Raw genomic sequence first — 20,491 nt, forward strand, 5'->3', positions numbered from 1 at the left:
GTGTATGTAAACTTCTGACCCACTGGGAATGTGATGAAAGAAATAAAAGCTTAAATAAACAATTCTCTCTACTATTATTCTGACATTTCACATTCTTAAAATAAAGTGGTGATCATAACTGACCTAAAACAGGGAATTTTTACTTGGATTAAATATCAGGAATTGTGAAAAACTGATTTTAAATGTATTTGGCTAAGGTGTATGCATACTTCTGACTTCAACTGTATCTTCATTCTGGCATGATTCTTAGGGGACAAGGAAACACTCACCAGGGCTGCCTCTGCTTTGACAGCAACCACCTAAAAGAGAGAAAATATAATGATTAAGCTGATTTCCCTGATATGCAGGCGTGTTGCTAGGCTGGGAATCACAGGACCCAATCGCCTTATTCACATACATCTACATTTACATACACTCAGCATACAGATTATGATATCAGAGGGTGTTTGAGTTATTGATTTACCTCCTTTGGATCCTCAGCGCTCCTTTTCCTCATCCCTTTGTCCTTGACAGTGACAGGCTAAAACAGGGTGATAGAGAGACAGTCATTCCAATGACACTTAGGTGAATTACTGTGTTACTATTAGAGTTGCAAAGGGTTGGAAACTTTCCGTTAAATTTACAGAATTTTCCCGAAAATTTTCCAGGGGAAGTCAAGCTCGGGAATTTGGGGTATTTTGCTTAAATTCATCAAAAAAGTTAGCTTATAACAGTGAACCTTTTTTTGTGGGATACACATAAGGCAATTCTAGGTCTTGTGGCATATTTTGGTTGAACTATCCCCAATTCAATGAAATTGCAATCCTCTGCATGCACAGTGCACTCTTCCATCACATGTACATCTGATTCTCAAGATCTTGCACACTAATGAGATGCTATTGAGCCCACACGACTACACTGTCTGAGCCAAGGACTACATGCTTTCTGATAAGTTTTGATTACAATACTGGGTGGGATAAATATCTTTTATATGACATACATTATTTTTTGTTAACTAGTAAAGAGTAGCCTACTGCAAAGTGTTTCAATAATTTCTAACTTGTTTACAATTTCTGCTAGTTAGTTTTTGCTAACATGTGGGTTTTAGCTTACTTGAGCCTGCTAACTGAGGAGTGTTAATTCACCTGTTTCCATACATGTTTCATTTTAAAACATTTATCTTACAAAGAAGTTGTTTAATCTAACTGCTTAACTATTTATCTGTACATGGAATTGTATTTGTTTTTTTTACTCATTTATTTCTAATCTTTACAGCAAAATGCCACGGGCACTATCTGATGTGTGGAGACATTTCACTGCAGCTAATGTAGAAGGAAAAGCTGTGTACATTTGCAAATACTGTGTCAAATCATATGTGAAGAATGCAACAAAGATGCAGAATCATCTGGCTGTAACGCTGGATGTAGTGGGTGTGGAGTCAGGCGCAGGAAACAAGAGCGTTTGCTATCGTGCTTTAATAAATGCACCGTCAAAGAGAGTATACACCCAAGAACAACAACAGGGTGTAATCAAAAACACAAGGATCCAAAAACACGTTCCACTACACGAAACACAGTGAATGACAGAAATAAGCCCGCACACAGAACAGGTGGGGAAACGGGCTTAAATACCCAACTAATCAATAATAGAACACAGGTGAAACCAATAAAGACAAAACCAACAGAAAAGGGAAAAAGGGATCGGTGGCAGCTAGTAGGCCGGTGACGACGACCGCTGAGCGCCACCCGAACAGGGAGAGGAGTCACCATCGGCAGGAGTCGTGACAGTACCCCCCCCCCGACGCGCGGCTCCCGCAGCGCGCCGACACCTGCCTCGGGGACGACCCGGAGGGCGAGGCGCAGGGCGATCCGGATGGAGGCGATGGAAATCTCTCAACAGTGCTGTACCTGGACCACTCCCCTGGCCGGTCCTGGCAGTACGACCGCAGAAACCTACCCACCTCCTGGTTCACTCTCTCCACCTGCCCATTGCTCTCAGGGTGATAACCGGAGGTCAAGCTGACCGAGACCCCCAGGCGCTCCATAAATGCCCTCCATACACGGGACGTGAACTGGGGACCCCGATCAGAAACGATGTCCTCCGGCACCCCGTAATGCCGGAAGACATGGGTGAATAGAGCTTCCGCAGTCTGTAGGGCCGTAGGGAGACCGGGCAACGGGAGGAGACGGCAGGACTTAGAGAACCAATCCACAACTATCAGGACCGTGGTATTCCCCTGAGACGGGGGAAGATCGGTGAGAAAGTCCACCGACAGGTGAGACCCCGGCCTCTGTGGAACGGGGAGGGGTTGTAACTTCCCTCTAAGAAGGTGCCTAGGAGCCTTACTCTGGGCGCACACCGAACAGGAAGAGACATAAATCCTCACGTCCTTAGCCAAGGTGGGCCACCAGTACTTCCCCCTAAGGCCTAGCACTGTCCTCGCCACCCCAGGATGACCCGACGAGGGTAACGTATGAGCCCATCGAATCAATTGATCACGGACACCAAGCGGAACGTACTTACGGCCTGCTGGACAGTTGGAAGGTGCAGGCTCCAACTGTAGCGCCCGCTCGATGTCTGCGTCCACCTCCCATACCACCGGTGCGACCAGCTTAGAGGCTGGAAGGATGGGAGTAGGATCGATGGGCCGATCCTCAGTGTCATAAAGACGGGACAGCGCGTCGGCCTTAGTGTTCATGGAACCTGGTCTATACGAAATAGTGAACTGAAACTGGGTGAAGAACATGGCCCACCGTGCCTGACACGGGTTCAGTCTCCTAGCTGCCCGGATATACTCCAGGTTCCGGTGGTCAGTCCAGATGAGAAAAGGGTGTCTAGCCCCCTCAAGCCAGTGTCTCCACATGGTCAGAGCCCTGACCACAGCCAACAGCTCCCGGTCCCCCACATCATAGTTACGCTCCGCCGGACTGAGCTTCCTAGAAAAGAAAGCACAGGGGCAGAGTTTCGGTGGCGTACCCGAGCGCTGAGATAGCATGGCACCCACCCCAGCCTCGGACGCGTCCACCTCCACTATGAATGGTAAGGAAGGGTCCGGGTGCGCCAACACAGGCGCATCAGTGAACAGCGCCTTCAACTGGGTGAAAGCCCTGTCCGCCTCTGTCGACCATCGCAAACGCACCGGCCCCCCCTTCAGCAGTGAGGTAATAGGAGCCGCCACTTGGCCAAAACCCCGGATAAACCTCCGGTAGTAATTGGCAAAACCCAAAAACCGCTGCACTTCCTTCACCGTGGCTGGAGTCGGCCAATTACGCACAGCCTTAACGCGGTCACACTCCATCACCACCCTCGAGGTGGAAATGCAATAACCCAGGAAGGAGACGGCTCGTTTGGAGAACTCACACTTCTCAGCCTTGACGTATAGGTCATGCTCCAGCAATCTCCCAAGCACCCTGCGCACCAGGGACACATGCTCGGCGCAGGTGGCGGAGTAAATCAGGATGTCGTTGATATACACTATCACGCCCTGCCCATGCAGGTTCCTGAGAATCTCGTCCACAAAGAATTGAAAGACGGCTGGAGCATTCTTCAACCCATACGGCATGACGAGGTACTCATAGTGGCCCGATGTGGTACTGAATGCTGTTTTCCACTTGTCTCCCTCCCGAATATGCACCAGATTATACGCGCTCCTGAGATCCAGTTTCGTGAAAAAAACGCGCTCGGTGAAATGATTCCACCGCCGTAGCGATGAGAGGTAGTGGGTAACTGAACCCCACTGTGATGGAATTGAGATCTCTATAATCAATGCACGGACGCAGAACTCCCCCCTTTTTCTTCACGAAAAAGAAACTCGAGGAGACGGGTGAGATGGAGGGCCGAATGAACCTCTGTCTCAGAGATTCCGTGACATATGTCTCCATAGCCAACGTCTCCTCCTGGGACTCTTGGGAAGCGCAGCGTTTACCTGGAGGTTTATCACACAATCCCCCTGTCGATGGGGTGGTAATTTAGTCGCCTTCTGAGAGCCAAATCGGCATACTCAGGGGGAATGCGCACAGTGGAAACCTGGTCTGGACTCTCCACCGACGTGGCACCGATGGAAACTCCCAGACACCTACCTGAACACTCCTCTGACCACCCCTGGAGAACCCCCTGTTTCCACAAAATCTTGGGATTGTGACTGGCCAGCCAAGGCACCCCCAGCACCACTGGAAACGCAGGTGAATCGATAAGGAAGAAACTAATTCGCTCCCTATGATTCTCCTGTGTTACCATGTCCAGTGGTACCGTGGTCTCCCTGACCAGCCCTGACCCTAATGGCCGGCTATCTAAGGAGTGCACGGGGAAGGGGGAATCTAACGGTACTAGTGGAACTCCCAGCTTGAGGGCGAGTCCGCGAACCATAAAGTTCCCCGCTGCGCCTGAATCGACTAGCGCCTTATGCTGGGAACAGGGGAAAAAATCTAGAAAAAAAATTAAAACAAACATATGACCAACAGAGGGTTCTGGGTGAGTTTGGTGCTGACTCACCTGGGGTGAACGAGGAGTGTTCTGACTGCCTTCTCGACTCCCAGAGGGACCCCCCCCAGCACCGGTCGACCGTGTGTCCTCGGCGACCACAATTGGTGCATGAGGAGCACCCTCCTCTGGTTCCCTTAGATGCGGCCCCTCCTAGCTCCATGGGAATGGGCGCGGGAGGGCTAGGAGGTGGAACTGACAGGACCCTTTCTGAACACCCGCGGGCAGCCAGCAGATTGTCCAGTCGGATTGACATGTCAATCAGTTCATCCAGGGAGAGTGTAGGGTCCCGACACGCTAGCTCCCTGGGGACGTCCTCCCGGAGGCTGCACCGGTAATGATCTATTAGGGCCCTGTCGTTCCACCTGGCCCCCGCAGCCAAGGTCCGGAACTCCAGAGCGAAGTCTTGCGCGCTCCTCGTCTCCTGCCTGAGATGAAACAGTCGCTCACCCGCCGCCCGGCCTTCTGGAGGGTGATCGAATACGGCCCGGAAACGGCGGGTGAACTCAGGGTAGTTCTCTCTCGCTGAGTTGGGGCTGTTCCAGACAGCGTTGGCCCATTCCAATGCTCGCCCCGTCAGGCAGGAGACGAGGAGGCTCACACGCTCCTCTCCCGAGGGAGTCGGCCTCACGGTAGCCAGGTATAAGTCAATCTGAAGCAAAAACCCCTGGCACCCCGCTGCTGCTCCATCATACTCCCTCGGGAGCGCAAGACGTAATGCGCCAGAACCAGACGTAGGAGGGAGCGGAGTAGGTGAACTCGTCTGGCGAGTCGGAGGTGAAGACAGGAGACCACTCCTCTCCCATCGGTCCATCCTCTCCATCATTTGGTCCATCGCTGACCCGATTCGATGGAGTACGGTGGTGTGGTGGAGGACCCGTTCCTCCATAGAGGGGAGAGGGGTGGCGGCTGCTCCTGCTGACTCCATACTTAAAGGTGCGGGCTTCTGTAACGCTGGATGTAGTGGGTGTGGAGTCAGGCGCAGGAAACAAGAGCGTTTGCTATCGTGCTTTAATAAATGGAGTCGTGACACTGGCCAAGTGCATAAAGTTCCCTCAGCGCTCACAACAAGCAACCTCTGACAAAAGTCCCTCTACTTCTATTTGAGGTGAAAATAATGAATCAGACACCTTATCGATAGCAACAGCTCATGGTCCACCTGGAATCAGAAGTTATTTTGACTCAATGGAGGAACGTAGTCAGAGAAATGCTGATGAATGTCTTGCTCGAGCTGTGTATGCAACTGGTTCACCTCTGATGCTCACAGGCAATGTGTATTGGAAGAGATTTCTGAATGTCCTTCGCCCAGCATACACCCCCCCAACCAGACATGCTTTATCTACTTATTTGCTAGATGCAGAGTTCAACAGAGTTCAAGTAAATGTCAAGCAAATCCTAGAGAAAGCAGACTGTATTGCAATCATCTCTGATGGGCGGTCGAATGTTCGTGTGCAAGGAATAATTAACTACATCCTCTCCACCCCTCAACCAGTATTTTACAGGAGCACAGACACAAGGGACAACAGACACACCGGTTTCTACATTGCAGATGAGCTAAAGGTCAGATAGGATCACCACTTTATTTTAAGAATGTGAAATGTCAGAATAATAGTAGAGAGAATTATTTATTTCAGCTTTTATTGCTTTCATCACATTCCCAGTGGTTCAGAAGTTTACATACACTCAATTAGTATTTGGTAGCATTGCCTTTAAATTATTTAAAGGGTCAAACGTTTCGGGTAGCCTTCCAAAAGCTTCCCACAATAATAATGTATTGCTTTCTTATTCTTGACACTTCGCCCAGACATATTTAAGGTTAGAACTACCTTTCTAAGTGTTCTGATACTTCTAGTTTGGAGTTACATTTTTATGATAACATAGCTACAGCATTTCACTTTAAAGTGTGTATACTATTGCTTACTAGGTGTGTCCAATCAATTTTAACCACTCCCCCTTCTAATTAGGGTTAATTGGAAAAGCTGTTAAACAGAGAACATTGTATTATTTCTTTGTACACCCTGATGAAGGCCATGCAGCCGAAACGCGTCGGTTTTTAAAAAACATTGTTTCTTTTGAACATGCCATACTAATAAAGGCATTTTAATCAATTATATGAAGAGTGCCTTGGTCCTCCTTTCTTTTTGAAGTTGGGTGAATTTTGGCCCATTCCTCCTGACAGAGCTGGTGTAACTGAATCAGGTTTGTAGGCCTCATTGCTCGCACACGCTTTTTCAGTTCTACCCACACATTTTCTATAGGTTTGAGGTCAGGGCTTTGTGATGGCCACTTCAATACCTTGACTTTGTTGTCCTTAAGCCACAACTTTGGAAGTATGCTTGGGGGTCATTGTCCATTTGGAAGACCCATTTGCGACCAAGTTTTAACTTCCCGACTGATGTCTTGAGATGTTGCTTCAATATATCCACATAATTTCCCCCCCTCATGATGCTATCTATTTTGTGAAGTGCACCAGCCCCTCCTGCAGCAAAGCACCCCCACAACATGATGCTGCCACCGCCGTGCTTCACGGTTGGAATGGTGTTCTTCGGCTTGCAAGCCTCCCCCTTTTTCCTCCAAACATGACGATGGTCATTATGGCCAAACAGTTCTAATTTTGTTTCATCAGACCTAAGGACATTTCTCCAAAAAGTATGATCTTTGTCCCCATGTGCAGTTGCAAACTGTAGTCTGGCTTTTTTATGGTGGTTTTGGAGCAGTTGCTTCTTCCTTGCTGAGCGGCCTTTCAGGTTATGTAGATATAGGACTCGTTTTACTGTGGATATAGATACTTTGTACCTGTTTCATCCAGCATCTTCACAAGGTCCTTTGCTGTTGTTCTGGGATGGATTTGCACTTTTCGCACCAAAGTACATTCATATCTAGGAGACAGAATGCGTCTCCTTCCTGAGCGGTATGACGGCTGCGTGGTCCCATGGTGTTTATACTTGCATACTGTTGTTTGTACAGATGAACGTGGTTCCTTCAGGCGTTTGGAAATTGCTCCCAAGGATGATCCAGACTTGTGGAGGTCTACACATTTTTTTCTGAGGTCTTGGCTGATTTCTTTTGATTTTCCCATTATATCAAGCAACAAGGCACTGAGTTTGAAGGTAGGCCTTGAAATACATCCACAGGTACACCTCCAATTGACTCAAATTATGTCAATTAGCCTATCAGAAGCTTCTAAAGCCATTACATCATTTTCTGGAATTTTCCAAGCTGTTTAAAGGCACAGTCAACTTAGTGTATGTAAACTTCTGACCCACTGAAATTGTGATACAGTGAATTATAAGTGAAATAATCTGTCTGTAAACAATTGTTTACAGACAATTCCACCTCTGAATATTCCCCAAAATGTGCAACCCTAGCTACTATATGCAACTGCAAGCTCTATTGTGAACTTTTCAAACAAAACAGATCATGTGTATCTCATCTAAAATGAAAGGTGGATGTATATAGAAGGATTTGTAAAACCTGTCTGCTTTAGGCCACTCACCTGTTCTTGAACTTGCTCAGTAAGCCTAGTCGGCTCCTCAAATCTGTTGAGAAAGAACTGTTACAGAAAACAGAGCAGAGTAGCAACCATTAGACAATGATACGCCATGAACTACTCCATAACATAGCCTCGCCATGAGCTGCACTGTACGAAAACACTTATTCAGAATTCCAAGCACTTCCTAATGATCATTTACGAGCTGCTATATTTAGGTCACACTTTTGTGAACAAACAAACTCAGGAACACAACATAAAAGAGCAAGGTGGAACATATGAGGTTGTGGTATTTGTTTCACCATTGTGCTGTTTGCAGTATGCTTTTTGCCTCACTTTATTTCACTATACTGATCCCACTAGTTCTACTTGCCATTTAATAGGAAGTTAGCTACTCTCACAAAACCAGACTTGTATCTCTGAATATTGCATAATATGGCGTAGCTGTAGAGTCTGGCATGCAACATTACTGTGTAATTAATATTTGATCATGTAAAGGCAGGGATATTTCTGAGGTACCGTAAAATAAAGTGCCATCATGCTTTCTTATAAGACCCCCCATTGCCATATACTGTACCTCACTGTGGGTCATGTGCTGTTTGCACTCAATGGCAGGGTACTGAAAAAACACATAGAACCCACTGCCTCCTCCCTGCTTCACAGTTGTCTTTCTGAAGTAGCTCCCTGCCTTCAGAGGCTGCAAATCAAACAGGTATGATAAAGTTAATAAGTATTTGCACAAACCACACTGTCTATACAGTCATAAAACATGAATCCTTATTGAGACCCTAAATCTTGCATTTCCTGTTGTTAAATTGAGAACAAGGAACAAGCTGAAAAAAGGAAAAGCTGGAGAGTTTATGAAATACAACAGCCTGAATGAGCGCATTCAGAGTGCAGTTAGTTTCTAAATGAGAGAGAGGAACTTACGTCGAGATCGAATACCTCATCGAAGCAGCGGGAGCTCCTTAGGTACCAGGAGAAGTTGAGTTTTACCGGAGGTTCACAGTGTTCTGTCAACCCTGAAACAGCAGACATCTTATGAAAACAACTTAGTCACAGAGCTCTCTCCAGATCTGTTCCTGTCTGAGGGCCAGAGTCAGGGCTAGAGGCTACTACTTCCTCCCCCATCAACTTCCTCCCCATGTTCTTACTGTAGACACAATAAAGTAGCTTATTGTATACAGTAATGCTATTATACAAATATCCTGCATTGACAGTATACCATCCTACAATTCTAGTCATAGGAAAGGGCAATCATGTTCTTGCTATATGATATTCTACAAGGTTCAGTAAACAACTGAGTTTTATCCTAACTTTCAGTAACATAAGCGAAGTTATAGCCTACTTAAATTTCAGCAGAATGACAGTATTGTTTAACATTGTCTTGGTGAAAAGTTTCCTGTAACACAAGCTGTGAATTTTTTTTAAACAAATGAGTACGGCAATAGATTTTTGACAACATTTAGATAGTCAATATTCAAATTAAAAACCTGTTGGGTTTTAAATGATCTGAACAAAATAACTGAATAGTTGGAACGTATAATGGTGAGCCAAGATTCAATATTTGCCCAGGGGCAGGAAGTCTATGAATGAATGGATCGGATCAATTACTATTTATTACTTGTATTGACTAGTCGTGAAACAAACCCATATTGACTAACACTGATAGAGTTTAAAAAATAAGGATAATTTGGCCGGCCTAATCAAGGGAGAATGATAGTGTTACATTGCGTATAATACAGTGGAAGCGGTTACAATGTTACATTGTCGCCAGAATGGTGCACGATGCGTAAAACGAAGGCAAATATTGTCTCAAAGCCTCCTTCTGTAGATTGCGACAGTATATCAACTGTTGAAATAGATGAATCTGGCTGAACTAAACAATGTTCTTAACAAAATATCATAGCCTATGATGCTTTGATAGCATTATAAAAGTGCTATTTTTATTAATTTGTATTCACTTTACACGCCCGTTAAATGCAGTGTCAGAGCCGGGTAAATGGACCTTAAACGTGAACAGTGTACGTTGTCTTGTCTTATGCGTTGTAAATAACACTGTTTTCATGGGCGCTCGCCATTTGTACCAGGACGAATCTACAGCGACAACTTCTCGAGCGCTCCTGCATCCTGCCTGGGTCCTTTGTCTGACATCACAATGTAGGCGGTCTTCCGTGGACGCCAAACCGGAGAAAACGTTTTCAACTTCGGAAGGAGATTGTACTTTCTTATTGGACACGTTCACACAGCGTAGCTTCTTCTTTTTCAAATGTTTCCCCCTCGTTTCAGACATCTACATCGCGTGCAAGTTGTAGGTTATGCAAATAGGTCTATAGTTCGAAAGGAAAAATGCCATTCTAAAAAACATTTATTAGGACATGAAATCTTATGCCATTGTTTTGTAAAATAGCATCAGTTAATGCACTGAACATTAGGCATTGTACCATCAATTGATCATTATTTTAAATCTATGTGACTCAAACATAATACAAGTGTTGTAAAAGTGTCCTTTGAATTAGTCTAATCGTCCGTAATTTCATCAATAGGGTAATGCCAGTTATTCTTGACATAAATTGACGGGTTATAGGACCCAGAGTCATTCCGACCTGTCTCTCCCTATGATGCGCACTTCCCTATTGGGCAGGGGTGTGGAGCTCTGATGCATTGAAAAATAACTCCTTGCGGTATTGGGTTTGTACCAAAAAGGAGTGCCGTCACGTCAGTATCTGCCGACTTCAGCAACGCATTTGGTCCCTGTAAGTATTATTATCAATTTAAGGGAATTAGATTGCCTTCACAAGTCTGTCAGACTGTTTGACGTTGATTTGTTTTGTCTTCTTCGTCACTTTTGACATCTGATGCAGAGGTTATACTGTTTGTGCTACTTACCAATACAGGCCAGGAGGAAAAGTTTTCAGAGGGAGCCCCAACACCAATAACACATTTATTACAGCCGGACATACTGTATTCTGGCTTGTTTTCTCTCTCTGTTGTCGCCTTTTTGTTTAATCGATCAGATGTTTGATGGTCGAACTTATCATTTTTTCTCTCTTGACTCCTTTTGTAGATTTTCACCTCTGTCTCTCATCAAGATGTTTCTGGCCAAAAGACTCATTGGTGGCATCCTGGATGTTGTGAGGTAGGCCTGGCTCCTTTTGACACACACATACACACACAAACAAACACATTGTCAGTATACTGACTTAATTCATGACATGTATTACATTTATTAAATAGTAATAAGTCCTCCTTGTTTTCTCCAACAGCAACATCGACCCTGGTCAATTTGTGCCATCAGATCCTGTGAGTTAACCCTTTAGCACCAATTTTCCTTCAGAACAATTTCAGAACATCATCAATCAATCAATCAAATGTATTTATAAAGCCCTTCTTATATCAGCTGATGTCACAAAGTGCTGTACAGAAACCCAGCCTAAAACCCCAAACAGCAAGCAATGCAGGTGTAGAAGCATGGTGGCTAGGAAAAACTCCCTAGAAAGGCCAGAACCTAGGAAGAAACCTAGAGAGGAACCAGGCTATGAGGGGTGGCCAGTCCTCTTCTGGCTGTGCCGGGTGGAGATTATAACAGAACATGGACAAGATATTCAAATGTTCATAGATGACCAGCAGGGTCAAATAATAATAATCACAGTGGTTGTCGAGGGTGCAACAAGTCAGCACCTCAGGAGTAAATGTCAGTTGGCTTTTCATAGCCGATCATTCAGAGTATCTCTACTGCTCCTGCTGTCTCTAGAGAGTTGAAAACAGCAGGACTGGGACAGGTAGCATGTCCGGTGAACAGGTCAGGGTTCCATAGCCGCAGGCAGAACAGTTGAAACTGGAGCAGCAGCACGGCCAGGTGGACTGGGGACAGCAAGGAGTCATCAGGCCAGGAAGTCCTGAGGCATAGTCCTAGGGCTTAGGTCCTCTGAGAGAGAAAGAGGGAAAGCTAGAGAGCATACTTAAATTCACATAGGACACCGGATAAGACAGGAAAAATACTCCAGATTTAACAGACTGACCCTAGCCCCCCGACACATAAACTACTGCAGCATAAATACTGGAGGCTGAGACAGGAGGGGTCGGGAGATACTGTGGCCCCATCTGACGATACCCCCGGACAGGGCCAAACAGGCAGGATATAACCCCACCCACATTGCCAAAGCACAGCCCCCACACCACTAGAGGGATAACTTCAACCACCAACTTACCATCCTGAGACAAGGCAGAGTATAGCCCACAAAGATCTCCGCCACGGCACAACCCAAGGGGGTTGTCTTATGATAGTGCACTCACTGCCAACTGGAAAGTTTTACAAGTAAACTCTACTCTTTTGAGCAAATGAGCCACAACTGTTGCTGTCCTGCATGCCAGACTGCAGTGAAGAGGGCTGTGAGTGTTAGTGTTAACAGAACCTGGTCTGTGTTTGTGTCCTAGCCCCCACCACGCAGACCTCTGGCCTACGCGGAGCAGAATGAGAACGACGAGGAGAGACAGTTCCGCAAGGTGTTCCAGCAACTCGCTGGGGATGTAAGTAGTTATTGTTTTTCAACTTATGCACTCCTACTACTATCATATCTTATCATATTCACCTCCAAACCTACTGTCCTTTCCTATCCTATTCAGAGAAGTAAAGAGCCCAGATAAGTCAAGTCAAGAGTGCCTCTTGATTCTAGCTATGAGTCATTGAGAGACGTTCGGCTTTCGGCCGTCAAATTCAGTTTCCATAAGTGTGTCATTGTATAATCAGGCCTGTTGTTGAATGTTTTAAAGAGGCTGTTTCATTATGTGGGTTTCCACAAGGACAACACACAGTTGTTAAAATTATTTACATGAACCCACTGTTAGTGGTTTATTGTAATATAGTGCAGACCAACGACCAGTGTTAATTAAGTTACAGTATTGTTTGTGGTGTATTATCTTTTGTAGGTGCAGCCAACTATCCATGGCATGGATGGTATTTAATTTTGGGGCTGATGATACACTGGCACAATCAGTGTAACCCTGTTGTTGCCTCTTGTATCCAAGTTAAGCCTAGTTTGCATTCCAAACCCCTCCCCTCCACTCATTCACCCTGCTTTATCTGGAGCCAGTCTTCAGAATCTGGTTCAACCATCTACCCAGACATGGGTAGATGTGATTTGCTGACACCCAACCCTGGTTTATTCCACTGACAAGAAGAGGGACTGGTTCTTCCTCTGTGTGCTTCCGACCATTGTCTGACAGGGCTGCTCTCTTGCCTGGTTGGGTTTGTGGGGGTAGGGTTGTAGATTGTGTGAGTCATAGATAGGGGTGGATACATGTTCTACTGGTAGGCTCAGCTGGCAACGATCGACTTTAAACTGATGACTAGCCCGACCTCATTGAGGCCTTACTCATAAGTGGAGGGAACACAATATGCAAATGGAATGAATCCTAAAGATATACCTGTTGCAAATGTACCTGCTTAAAGTTTTGAAGTTGTTACCATCATTTTGGTTCTAATATGTCACGTTCAAATACAGAGAGAACTATGTATTTGCTCCATGATTGTACTCCTAAAACATCTGTTCATTAAAGTCATCTCAGTGTCCTTATCCTTTTGTGAGCTGAGTTGTGACCCAGATACATGTAGGCATTTACAGCGTATGAGGATTTACTTGTGTATCTATCTGTGTATTATAGGACATGGAGGTGAGCCCCATTGAACTGATGAACATCCTCAACAGGATCATTGGAAAACGTGAGTCCTATTCTTACACAAACACCATTATTATGTCTATATTTGTCTTTGTACACTTCTTGCACACATAATGGAGTCTAAGCGCAAGACTGGTTCCATGGAATGGTTTTCTGTGTTGTAGTGAAGGAGTGGTCTGTCTGTGTTCATTTCAGGTAGTGACCTGAAGACTGATGGCTTTAGCATCGAGTCATGTAGGAGCATGGTGGCTGTCATGGATGTATCCTTCCACATCAGTGTCTGTATTAGGATGGAGGACTATACTATACTATACTATACTATACTATACTATACTATACTATACTATACTATTCTAAACTATCAGAGTAGTTGATATTAAGTTTTACCTTAACCCTGAGCACACAGAGCGACAGCACAGGAAAGCTAGGTTTCCATGAGTTCAAGTATTTATGGAACAACATCAAGAAATGGCAGGTGAGTTCAGTCCTCTTGTCACATTTTTGACAATCGGCACTGTTTGAACAATTGTGTGAAATGATGGACATTTCCGTGAAACGTTTGCCTTGAGCTAGAAATGATTTACATGCATTTGCAAGAAATTCATATAACACCCCGTACAACTTCCAACAGTCCTCTTACTCCATTAATGTAAGAATGTTGTTTTATAAATGTTATGTTAATACACTCTTAATTAAAGGTGCTATGGCCACCGGACTATTACATTGACCCCCTCCTTCCATTTGTTTTGTACACTACTGTTACTCGCTGTTTATTATCTATGCGTAGTCACTTCACCCGTACCTACATGTACAAATTACCTTGACTAACCTGAACCACCCGCACACTGACTTGGTACCGGTACCCCCTGTATATAGCCTCGTTACTTTTTATTATTATATATTTTTATATATATTTTTTTTTTTTGTAAATATTTTCTTAACTCTTCTTGAACTGCACTGTTAAGGGCTTGTAAGTAAGCATTTCACGGTAAGGTTGTAGTCGGCGCACGTGACAAATAAAGTTTGATTAACTTTGACCTCTCGGTGTAACTTCATTTCCGTTCTGATTCAGTGCATCTACATATCAAATGACGCAGACCGCTCAGGGCTCATCTCCTCACAAGAGCTTCCCGCTGCATTCAAAGCTGCAGGTGAGCTCAGAGATCATGAGAACCGAAACATGGAAATGCATATTTCTTTGTCATCATAAGGCCCTTGTAACAGTGACAACAAACAGTCATGACTGATGAACTGATGAAAGCCAGCTTGTTCCTGCATATATGTGTTTGGTCTCATTGGTGTCTCTCTCCTGTTATGTCCATGTGCAGGCTTCCCTCTCAACGACCAGCTCTTCCAGTTGATGGTCCGCAGGTACAGTGATGAACAGGGCAACATGGACTTTGACAACTTCATTGGGTGCCTGGTCAGACTGGACGCCATGTGTCGTAAGTGACTGATCCTCAATGATCCCCTGCTCAGTCCGATTATGTTCTTGATTTCAGACTATTTCCTTTTCATTACCCTTCAGTAATAGTGTTTTGTGCACTTTCAGGAGCTTTCAAGACTCTGGACAAAGATAATAATGGAACTATCAAAGTCAACATCCAGGAGGTAAATTAGTTTACACTATTTGCTCTTTGAATTTAAATGTTGTGTTTAGGGTTAGGGACATTTTTAAAGATTAATGACAGGATATAGGAACTGAAATTAGACCTAAATAACCACACCTCTTATTGTGTTCTGCTTTCTCCGCAGTGGCTTCAGTTGACCATGTACTCATAAAACATCAAGAAAAGCCTACAAAAAGCCTTCATTAATCTCTCTTTCTCTCTCTCTCTCTGTCTCTCCATTTAAGATTTTTATTTTATATTACCATTGTTATTATTGTTTTACAGACGTTCATACATCGTCGTCATGAATGTTCATTCAATTTATCACTAGATGGCAGCATTGCAGAAACACCAGGAAAGCACACATTTACTTTACTACCTTTCTATAGTCCAAATATTTTAACGTTTTTTGTTATCCTTTTTTCTGGCAACACACTTTTGGTCAAACATTCCATACTGCTATGTAATGTAATATATACATTCTAGTGCTCAATAAAGGGGCAATATTACCTAATACTTGCAGCTATCTCATTTATTACAATTTCTATGTTCTGCTTTTGCTCATTAAATAAATGTTCACGAGAGAGCGGCTGTTCAAGGGGGCGTGATCTCGGAGGAAGGACTAGAACCAATAAAATGAGAGACCACTCGTCAGGGCGTAAGGTCGAAGTCAGCCACCAATTGGGTGAGCGGGTGGTAATCGGGGCGTGTCATCGGACTTACCTGGGGGCAGAGCGGTTCTGGAAGAAAGGAACAAAAACCTTCGAGATGATGCTGAGGGACCGGGTAGATCAATGAACAAACAGGTGACGGATGTTCCAGTGGATTGTTGGGCAAAGTTGAGGCAAACACGACCACTCATATACGGTAAGTTAAAGGTAAGTTTAGAGGCGATTTAACTGTGTTTATCACTTTATAGACGTAGGTGCATTTTATATTATAATATAGGCTATGTGGAGGCTAAGCTTGACCCATCGCATCAACACTGTTTATCTATTTATCTATTTGCTTTGACACTGTTTATCTATTTATTTATAGCCTAAAATAGTTACAAAGTATGGCTAAATAAGTGAGCTTTGTACAAAAGCTGAAGAACATAAACACATCCAGGTACTTTCCGCAGGTGCTGGAGTTGTAGGTAAACTCATGGAAAACAGAAAGGAAAACGCTGCTCCTGCTCCCAGGTTATACTTATTGACAACGTTCCGACCCTTAGGTCTATGGATGCCCGATGAAGACCTAAGGGTCGAAACGTTAATAAATAAGTAAGCTGACATGGAATTGTTTTAAGATGCTCATACCATGCATCATTTAGCCATTTGGTTTAGAATTTTAGTACCCCTTTAGGTATATTTCAAGAAAGTTTTATTTTTTTTAAATATAATTTTTTGGCCTTTACTACTAAAGCCCATAGAAACGCATTAAATAACACATTCATAAATGTAAAAAAGGACAGTAGTGTGTGTGGCCTCCACGTGCCTGTATGACCTCCCTACAACGCCTGGACATGCTCCTGATGAGGTGGCGGATGGTCTCCTGAGGGATCTCCTCCCAGACCTGGACTAAAGCATCCGCCAACTCCTGGACAGTCTGTGGTGCAACGTGGCGTTGGTGGATGGAGCGAGACATGATGTCCCAGATGTGCTCAATTGGATTCAGGTCTGGGGAACGGGCGGGCCAGTCCATAGCATCAATGCCTTCCTCTTGCAGGAACTGCTGACACACTCCAGCCACATGAGGTCTAGCATTGTCTTGCATTAGGAGGAACCCAGGGCCAACCGTACCAGCATATGGTCTCACAAGGGGTCTGAGGATCTCATCTCGGTACCTAATGGCAGTCAGGCTACCTCTGGCGAGCACATGGAGGGCTGTGCGGCCCCCCAAAGAAATGCCACCCCACACCATGACTGACCCACCGCAAAACCGGTCATGCTGGAGGATGTTGCAGGCAGCAGAACGTTCTCCACGGCGTCTCCAAACTCTGTCACGTCTGTCACGTGCTCAGTGTGAACCTGCTTTCATCTGTGAAGAGCACAGGGCACCAGTGGCGAATTTGCCAATCTTGGTGTTCTCTGGCAAATGCCAAACGTCCTGCACGGTGTTGGGCTGTAAGCACAACCCCCACCTGTGGACGTCGGGCCCTCATACCACCCTCATGGAGTCTGTTTCTGACCGTTTGAGCAGACACATGCACATTTGTGGCCTGCTGGAGGTCATTTTGCAGGGCTCTGGCAGTGCTCCTCCTACTCCTCCTTGCACAAAGGCGGAGGTAGCGGTCCTGCTGCTGGGTTGTTGCCCTCCTACGGCCTCCTCCACGTCTCCTGATGTACTGGCCTGTCTCATGGTAGCGCCTCCATGCTCTGGACACTACGCTGACAGACACAGCAAACCTTCTTGCCACAGCTCGCATTGATGTGCCATCCTGGATGAGCTGCACTACCTGAGCCACTTGTGTGGGTTGTAGACTCCGTCTCATGCTACCACTAGAGTGAAAGCACTGCCAGCATTCAAAAGTGACCAAAACATCAGCCAGGAAGCATAGGAACTGAGAAGTGGTCTGTGGTCTCCACCTGCAGAACCACTCCTTTATTGGGGGTGTCTTGCTTATTGCCTATAATTTCCACCTGTTGTCTATTCCATTTGCACAACAGCATGTGAAATGTATTGTCAATCAGTGTTGCTTCCTAAGTGGACAGTTTGATTTCACAGAAGTGTGATTGACTTGGAGTTACATTGTGTTGTTTGTGTTCCCTTTATTTTTTTGAGCATTATATATTGTTTCACAAATGTAACCCCTTCTTTCTTTGGGCACAAAATTACAGAACCTCCTTTCCTCTATTTGTTTGTATGGGTTACGTTCAGACGAGTCCTGTGATACTAGCGGGGGTTGTAGAGCAAAACAGAGACCACCATCATGTTCCCTTCCATTGAGTGGAAGTACGACATCGGCGGATGAGGTGGATTGATGTGATCTCTTTGGTGTACATTACATGCAGTGGCGATTTTAGCATGTCAATCTTGGTGGGGCAAACCAAAAAATGCTGGCAAAGCCACCACACTACACATCACTAAACAATACATTAATTTCACTATAACGGTGACAGACGGTGTCCACAAACTGTTAGGGGGATACATAGCTGTCCTCAAAGCAGAGTCCCAACAGCAGTCCCAACACCTTACTACTGCTACACCGGGCTATAAGCGGAGCCTTGCCTGGCAACAAAACAGTTCATTTAGCCTCGTTTACTGCCTTTTTAAAAAACTGAGCTGATATGGCTGACTTGCTTAAAAAAACATAGTTTGTACATCTCAATTGTCAGTAGAAACCATGGCACAAGGGGACGACAAGCGGATAAAAGGCAATCCGTAATTTCGATTGAGACATTAATGAGCGAGCTAGGACGAACGTAGTCAATATAACTATTTGTTCAGAACTTTTGAAATGTACAGCAACAGAATTCAGAACATGGGCCGTTCTTACAGTGTTCTCCCTGTACACCAAGTCAGACTCGTAGGATAAATAAAGGAGGCATAATAAAAAGACAATGACAGCTCTTACAATATACAATGATTACATTTCTCAAAAACAGGTTATAGGCTACATGTGCACCACCAAGTCAGAACAGTAGGCGAAATTAAGAGGGGAAAATAGACCAAATTATTAGGGTGAGGCACATAGGCTACTAACTTACTACACAACATACACTTAGTAGTACTTTCTTAGCTACAGCATACATATCTCCCTGGCATAGTAAATAATTTATGCAGCAGCATAGAATACATTTTTGGACTCACCTTGTTGTGCTGAGCTCACTTGAACAGGAAGGTGGTGCGGCGGTCCTTTGTGGGCAAATTTTGTCATCAAACTTTGTCATCAAAGTCTGGCATTCTCTGGATTTATGGTGCTTTCAAGACAACTGGGAACTCGGAAAATAACAAGGTCGAATCATGATGACGTCAGTGACCTTCAGGCCGGAGCTCTAGAAAGAGGCCCGAGTTCCCGACTTACAATACTGAGTTGGATGACCTTTCAAGAAGTATTTTCCCAGTCAGAGCTCGTTTTTGCCCAAGTTCTCAGTTACCTTGAACTCACTGAAGTCAGATTTCCCAGTTCTGAGTTACAGATGTTTTGAGCGTGGCAGAAATTATGCTGGATTGACAGCATGGCCAATGTTTAATGTTTTTTTTATTTTACTAGGCAAGTCAGTTAAGAACAGTTAAGTTAAGACAACGCTGGGCCAATTGTGCGCCGCCCTATGGGACTCCCAATCATGGCCAGATGTGATGCAGCCTGAATTTGAACCAGGTACTGCAGTGACACCTCTTGCACTGAGATGCAGTGTCTTAGACCAGGAGCCTAAAAAGAGACCATAAAAAAGAGACCCTTAAACCCAGACTTGGGACCACACACCCACTTCACTGAATGTCAGGCTAGTGATTGCTTTACAATGCTTGCACTTAGCCACTGATTCCTTCCAAACCACTCATTGTTAAACTTGCGATTTCCAACTTGTTGTGTAGTGTTTATGGCCGATGAACACCGATATGTTTTATCTATAATTTCTCTTCATTATTGCTCTTCATATGACAAGGATTAAAAAGGATTTACCAGTAGATTGTCGACTTGTTTCATGATGATGACTGATAGCTACGATTTTGAAAGTATGATGTTGCCATGTCAAAGCTACTGTAGATATAACGATATTTGACGTAATTTTATCTATGGCCAATGACATTGAGACATCTTGGATGGGAACTTCTAATGTAACTTTATGGCAGAACCCAAGGGGCTTGATTTTTTGATGTCTATCATTAGATTTGGCTGTGACGTAGTGTCCCCATGAGTGACAGAACACTGAGACAATCACAGTGTAACTAGAGAACATTACCAACCCCTACGCTCCATATATTCTGCCGGCTGCCCCAACACCACAGAAAGCACTGAGCTAGGCTGAAACACCTGTATTTTGGAGCTGCCTTACTCAAGAAAACAATTTGTATGCGGCTTTATTAATTCAATTAGTATTATATTTGTTTACATTGTTTTCAAACTGATATCTTAATGCCAAAATAACATGCAAAACAGGCAACCCCCCCCAAAAAAAATTTAAAAATGTGGGGCCCACCTGCCCTGAATGATGGGTCACCACTGGTTACAGGGGGGTTAGTGGGTGGCATGACAGCTTGCACTTCATCAAGCAACTGCGGACTCATGGAAGATAATAATACACCCTACAACACCACTTAATCAGCC

At 44.6% G+C, this 20,491-nt stretch overlaps 1 protein-coding gene and 1 long non-coding RNA gene across 2 annotated transcripts; one reads left to right on the forward strand and one right to left on the reverse strand.

Annotated features, from left to right (window-relative positions):
* Nucleotides 1-286: 286 nt before the first annotated feature.
* Nucleotides 287-8,610, reverse strand: LOC115163066 (uncharacterized). The gene is made up of 4 exons (XR_003869687.1): nt 8,526-8,610; nt 7,955-7,997; nt 464-520; nt 287-299 (listed from the first exon to the last, which is right to left on the reverse strand). It is a non-coding gene; the product is annotated as an uncharacterized LOC115163066 (long non-coding RNA).
* A 1,936-nt stretch (nt 8,611-10,546) lies between these two features.
* On the forward strand, nt 10,547-15,751 carry LOC115163067 (calpain small subunit 1). The gene is made up of 11 exons (XM_029714658.1): nt 10,547-10,704; nt 11,016-11,087; nt 11,215-11,251; nt 12,386-12,478; nt 13,613-13,670; nt 13,823-13,887; nt 14,034-14,102; nt 14,700-14,778; nt 14,956-15,072; nt 15,180-15,238; nt 15,383-15,751. Exons 2-11 carry the CDS (start codon nt 11,041-11,043, stop codon nt 15,407-15,409), a joined length of 651 nt encoding a protein of 216 aa, XP_029570518.1. The 5' UTR covers nt 10,547-10,704; nt 11,016-11,040; the 3' UTR covers nt 15,410-15,751.
* Nucleotides 15,752-20,491: the final 4,740 nt, after the last annotated feature.

The sequence above is a fragment of the Salmo trutta genome, chromosome 26 (assembly GCF_901001165.1).
Source record: "Salmo trutta chromosome 26, fSalTru1.1, whole genome shotgun sequence".
NCBI lineage: Eukaryota > Metazoa > Chordata > Actinopteri > Salmoniformes > Salmonidae > Salmo > Salmo trutta.

Excerpts from the sequence above, each read along its gene's own strand:
- LOC115163067 (XM_029714658.1), top strand. The coding sequence starts at position 11,041 with ATGTTTCTGGCCAAAAGACTCATTGGTGGCATCCTGGATGTTGTGAG. Across the intron at positions 13,888-14,033 it reads GCATGGTGGCTGTCATGGAT|AGCGACAGCACAGGAAAGCT; the intron begins GTATCCTTCCAC and ends CTGAGCACACAG. Across the intron at positions 14,779-14,955 it reads CGCTGCATTCAAAGCTGCAG|GCTTCCCTCTCAACGACCAG; the intron begins GTGAGCTCAGAG and ends GTCCATGTGCAG.